At 35.9% G+C, this 6735-nt stretch overlaps 1 protein-coding gene across 1 annotated transcript in view; it reads right to left on the bottom strand.

Moving 5' to 3' along the window:
* The window catches only part of ankrd1b (ankyrin repeat domain 1b (cardiac muscle)), a gene marked incomplete at its 5' end in the record, with an annotated part of 9599 nt that extends 6696 nt beyond the window's left edge, over positions 1 to 2903 (bottom strand). The window contains 1 exon segment of the mRNA XM_046853895.1: positions 2856 to 2903. Within this exon segment, the coding sequence (XP_046709851.1) occupies positions 2856 to 2903 (48 nt within the window).
* Between the last annotated feature and the right edge of the window lie 3832 nt (positions 2904 to 6735).

The following is a 6735-nucleotide window of genomic DNA, read 5'->3' as shown; positions in this document are numbered from 1 at the left end:
TCTCCCTGACTTTGTTTCCATTCCACTTGTTGTCACTTAAGAGCTCTCTCAGGCATCACACACACAGCATAGCTTTTTACATATACCATTAAGTTCAACCCTTACAGGTGTGATACAGCTACTTTATTTCTCTATTTCTGTGTAATCACTAATATTAATGACAATGTTGTATGGAATCATTAGCAATTGATTACTAAACTGGGTTAAATTGCCTCAGATATGTGTTTAAAATATGTAACAAAAAATGAAGCAGCACTGTTGGATGTACTGGTTGTAAAAAAAATGATAATGTTTAAAAAAAACTGTTTTTGCTTTTTGTGCTGTATCTATTGTTTGCCTGACCCTGAGATTGGCAGCAATAACTGCCATTATGTTGCTGATGCTTTGCAGCTGTTTCCTTCTCCTGCTGTGTCGTATACTGACACACAGGTGTGCTATAAAAGGAAGCAGCAAATCCAAAATGCAAGGCATTTAAGGTGCTGTGTGAGACCCCTCTGTGGTCTGTTTTCATGCCTTGGACAGCTGCGGCCGTGTGAGTGTGCGTGTGTGTGTGTGTGTGTGTGTGTGTGCGTGTGTGTGTGTGTGTGTCTGTCTGTCTGTCTGTCTGTCTGTCTGTGAGAGAGAGAGTGTAAGATTTTGTGACGTGGAATGCAGCACATTTGGAGACCCCTGCTGATGAGATTCAGTGAGGTGTTTCCTTACTGGTTGATCCAGTGAAAGACACGTGAGCTCTGAACCTGTCACCACACATAGCGGCTTCAGCATGCCGTACTCATCTTACTCAACATTAATACAGAATATGAAATGCAAACTTGTATATAACACAGGTGCTAAAGAAACATAGCAAGCTGTACGTATGAGGTTTGCATCAAAGCTTTCTGATATGATTATGCGCCATGTAATTGAAACAGGATTGGAATTGGAATAATTGCTGTGATTATCAGTCATAATGTATGAAATAGAATTATAGAAAAAAATTTAAAACAAAATCTTCAAACATAGGAAAAACCAATAATCTTTTATCAATAAACTTGGGGCCTGTGGAGGACTCATCAAAGCTGACAAATGTCAGTGATTAGTGTCAAACCTCTCTTTCGACACTAACGAATAAATGACTCTTGTCATTTTTTCGTTTAATTTATTCACTGGCCGGACACTTTTTCATTATTAGCAAGCAAAGAGCTGATGTCTTAATGAGCTGCTGGAATGTAGTGAGACGAAACTTTGGAAGAGAATCACTCAGTGGATACTAATGAATTCAGTTCAGCATTGCACTGCTTAATAGAAAAAGAATATTTCTCAACGGCAGCACATGTTCATCTCTCAAAATATATACACTGCATGAAAGACAGTTCTGGGTGAGCAATTCCCCTGTTCCATGACTCACCTTAACAAAATCCAGCGTATTGTTTTCACCAGAAAATAAACCCAAGGTGTGGCACTCCATCAGTGTTTTAAACCTGTTGCACCTGAAAGGATGAAAAAACATTCGATATACTGCATTTATATGACATCGGGATGGAAGTCACATAGTAAAGAATGAAGAACTAGTGAACTGTTTTACTTCAACAATGCAACACAAATTTTCAATTTACAATTTTTCTCTTGGCTTTTGTTCATAATACAATATCTTTTGTACAGTTATTATGATTCGCACAGGCACACTAGTGTTAAGCTCGCTGGAGGGCACACAGCAGAGTTTCTGCTACAGTATGTGTGGTGTGTTTATTAATGGGGGAATTGCTAAGAAAATAAATGTGCACATCAGTTTTTCAGCAGGTTTCTACGTCTATGCCAGGGCACGGGTGCCATCAATGACGCGCATAATGGATGCCATGGCAAAGTACAGTAACACTGATGTACAAGAAGTGCTTGGATCAGCCGTTTCCTTTTATATGCTTTATACGTTTTACATCATATGCTACAGTTAGCATTCAGGGGAAGTGGAAATGGAAACAGATGACAGAAGGAATCAGTTTGTTCGAAACTATTTTTTTTTTTCAATGATTGTTACAGCATAAGCATTTTGGAATGTTGTTCTCTTTTCCAGTATCCCACATTCTTTTTTACCTTTGTTATTATTATGATGACTACAGTATAGATAGAGGTCTGCCACATTTATAGCTAATAGTGAGATTTAAATATAATAGATTGGTATGTACAGTGCAGCATGTCAGTAATTACATATGGAGAGTTTTTGGATTCATGAGCTGAAAGTAAAAACAGAAAGATATTTGAAGTTTTATTTTACATGTCCCAATGGTTTTTAAGGCATTATTATACTATGCACCTTTGTACAGACTAACATGACTTTATTCTGGAGATGTTTTTGATATTGTTGTTTTCCTGTTAAATCTTTTTTTAATCTAGATTAAGCAAAATATATATGATTATCCTACTTTACTGGAATCGATTTCTTCTTAACAGGCAAATGGCATGTTCTACATGCATAACCAAGATTTAGATCTTTTTGCTAACCCTTGTTTGTTTGCAAGTAATGATACATTGAGCAGCCATTATGATCCATTACCATTACCTATGGATTATATACTGTGTGTGTGACTCAATAATATGTTTATAATTTCCTGAAGTCAGTAAACACAATATCCATTGTTTTACAGAAAATTAGTTCGAGTACTGAGACAAAATCATTACATCACTGTACAGTTACTAATGACTTATTAGCACTGTATTACACTCCTATTCTGTACTTTCTTATTCACGTTGTGCATGCAGTGTTAATTCCCAAAGCTAAACTGAAAAGTTGGATTGTATATAATATTATATTTTAAACATTGCTTACCTTAGCAGTTTAAAGATCACAAAAATGCCCTTGTGTGATGAAAGCAGTATACACTGATGTTTTTTTTCTCTTGGGTATTACCAAGGTCTGTACACTCGCTCTCTCTCTCTCTCTCTCTCTCTCTCTCTCTCTCTCTCTCTCTCTCTCACACACACACACACACATACACACACATACACACACACACACACACACTGAAGACACCAGGCACCTATGTTGATGTCCTTGCTTCTTATGTTGAGTCTGATTCTGTCCCACCCACCAATTCTTTGAGGCAGCACTTTTGTAGCCTTGACACATGCTGTGTAAAGCTTGAACTTGCTGATCCTCATTTATCATCAGCACTGTCAATGACAAGTGGGTCTAGGTGTGGTGATTAATAACTTCCTTTAATCTGCAAGTTTTTGATGTTGCCTGAAATGATTATTGAGCCAAAAACTAGAAACGTAAATCTATCTATCTATCTATCTATCTATCTATCTATCTATCTATCTATCTATCTATCTATCTATCTATCTATCTATCTATCTATCTATCTATCTATCTATCTATCTATCTATCACAAAAAGAAGTGTTCAAAATATCCATGTTTTTCAGGTATTTTTCAAAGACCCTTTCACATTTGTTAAAATTATAATGCAATGTTCTTTCCTATGAATGATCTAATAGGGGGTATACTATTACATTATTATAAAGATAATTATATATTTGTATGCTGGGTCACAGTTTCTATTTTTATCCCCATCAAGACCTCTGAATGTATGTATAGGTTTCTAAAAAGTGTGTTTCCCACAGCTGTTACGGAGAAACCATATCTTGCTTTCAGCTGGTTCCCCCCACAGTCTCGGTCCCACCCAAGAAACACATTAGAGGAATGAAGACCACGTCCTGTGTGCTGTGCTGCTTAAGCACCAGTTGTGCTGAATCATTAGAAAGTCAGATTTGGGCATGACTCTAATCATCACTGGTGCTATTGTCTTTGATTCAATATAACTGAGCAAATGTCGGAATCAATGTGTAATATATAGGTGATATATAGTGCTGTATTATTGTATTATATGTGCAAATTATATCGATTATTTGTATAATATATAATCAATGTGTTTGGTTCATTCTGTCAATGCTGATATTTTTGTAATGTGTAGCTAAATGCAATTTAATGCATAATACATGCTTCCATACCACAGAATTTACACTTAATCCAGCCAGTATTTCATCTTTACCTACCCAAAGCAAATATATATTACCTTGGGCATGACTTGTTCACAAAGTTCTTACAGCACCCTGTTACACACATCCAATTAAAAAATTATGTTTTCCTACAAAGCTGAAAATGCCACTTACATTAAAACTTGTATCACATCCTGAACTGCAGCATGCTCCCTCTGAACATATAACACTGTTAAGTTAAACTCACCATCTGTCAGGTTAAAAGAAAGGCATGCATCTATGTCCTTTTTTGTTATAGTGCTTTGGTGGTGAATGAAAATCCCAAAAGATGTCTAAACAGCTTAGTCACTTGCTGTCTTCAAACAATGACTAAGACCCACCTCATAATGAAGTATGAAAATTAGGACTTGGGTAAAAAACAATACATGTCTTGCTTGATGTTTTATTCAATACAACATCTAAACAAGTACTTTTAGTCTCTGAATAAAGTTTATCTGGAAAATGCCATCTGCTAAATGCCATAAATATAATGGAAATGGAAATGGCTGATACCTAGTAGTTTTTTTATGTTATTGTAACATGCACGTGGATATACTATAAAAGCTTTATGGTTATACTCCTAATATACTTTACAGTATCTTACAAAAGTAAGTCACATTTTAGCAACCATTTTAATACATTTTCTTAAGGAACAATACAATAGAAATTAAACTTGGAGATATTTTAGAATCAATGTGCAGCTTGTATAGCAGTACAGATTTACTGCCCTCTGAAAATAACTCATTGTACAGCCATTATTGTCAAAATAACTGCCAACAAATGTGAGTACACCCTAAGTGATAACAGCTGTACTTCGCTTAACCATGAAAAGCCACATGTCCTATTCATCATGTTCATGTTTTTTCCTGCTTGACAGGACCAAATTTGTGTATCTTTTATTAGAGCAGTTAAAATTTGGTTCTTTAAGTATAATTCTCGTATTCTGACCACTGGATGTTCAACATGGCACCTCATGGCAAAATAAGAATGAGAATTAGAATTGTTGCTCTCCACAAAGAAGGCCTAGGCTGTAAGAAGATTGGTAACAGCAACTGAGTTACAATACAGTGGCCAAAGTCATACAGAGGTTTTCCAAGACAGTTTTCACTCGGAACAGACCTTGCAAGGGTCAATCAAAGAAGTTGAGTCCTTGCGCTGTGCGTCAGGTGCAGAAACTGGCTTCAAAAAACAGACGCATGAGTGCTGCCAGCATTGCTTTAAAGGTTGCATAAGCGGAAGGTCTGCTTGTCAGTGCTCAGACCACACACTGCAACAAGTCCGTTTACATGGCCATCATCCCAAAAGGAAGCCTCTGGTGAAGCTTTTTTTGAAGCACAGTAAATACTACAGTATTTCACAAAAGAAAATACACCACTCACATTTCAGCAACCATTTTAGTAAATCTTCAATACTAGAAAAAAGTAGTCCTCTGAAAATAACTCTACATACAGCCATCACTATATCCAACTTTCATTTCTACAGTATTTTCCCTTGAGAAGAAATAGCTAAATCGATGCTGAAATGTGAGGCATGTACTAACTTTTGTGAGCTGCTGTATATGATAATAAACGTGTAGTATGTACTAAAGGTTTTAGAGCTTTTAATAAAATAGTCCAACATTTTGATCAACTGGATTTTCATCTACTGCAGTAGATGTGCAAGAAAACCTGACTGACTATTGAAGACAATGTTAAGAATATGCTAAATGAAATAGTCATATTAATCAAAAATGCACTTTCTTTTATTTGGCATATTTACAAGTTAGGGCAGTATAAAGATTTTGTTTTCCAAAGATTTAATAATTGTAGTCATGGGATTTAAAGTCACTGTTTAATGAAATAACATAGAAAATACAGAATTGACTATGAAATATTTTTTATCATCATTATATGAAATATCTGGTTTGAAGAAGAAAGGATACTTATTGCCTTGCAAAACGGTTTAGATTTTTCTACAATTTTCTAGATACACGCTACAGAGATGCATTGTGAGTAGCATAAACCTGCTCAGGTTACTGTCTGTGCAGACTGTCTGTGTATGTGTCTAGTTTCCCACTGCCTGGGTTTCATCCAGGTTCTCCAATTTTCTTCCTCTCTGAAGGTATTTGGATGCATTCAATTTCTATTAGATAAGAATGTGTGTGCATGGTGCCCAGTGACGGATACGAGATTATGTTTAAAGATGTTCAGGGTGTTTTCCCCTACTTTTAACCAGTGCTTTTTTAAAAGGCTTATCAGAAACCTATAAGTACATTTAAGGCAAGACACTAGGGTCAGTTGCTTCTACAAAATATTTTCTCATAACAAACAGTTATCTAATGTACTCTTTTTGCCTTAGGCGATATTTGAAAGGTTTTATGCTCTTTCCACTTACCACTATCACATCAAGTGGTATCTCCCTGTCATTATGGTAGCATGTATAGTGTTAAGCTTATTACAAAGACTGAAGATATACTGAAAATTACTTTTTTTTTTTGCTTTAACTTCACATTGAGATTTTGTGATTCTAGCATCATCCAAACACTATATGGTTTTATGTAAATATTCAGTATGGATATTTAATAGAATGAAGCCTTCTTCTTGTTCTTCTTTTTTCGGCTGTTCCCATTAGGGGTTGCCACAACGGATCATCTGTCTCCATACTACTCTGTCCTCTGCATCTGCCTCTTTTAAACCAACTACCTGCATGTCTTCCTTCACCATATCCATAAACCTCCTCCTTGG

Source organism: Silurus meridionalis, chromosome 7 (assembly GCF_014805685.1).
Source record: "Silurus meridionalis isolate SWU-2019-XX chromosome 7, ASM1480568v1, whole genome shotgun sequence".
Classification (NCBI taxonomy): Eukaryota; Metazoa; Chordata; class Actinopteri; order Siluriformes; family Siluridae; genus Silurus; species Silurus meridionalis.
This window is presented reverse-complemented; position numbering and strand designations above follow the sequence as displayed.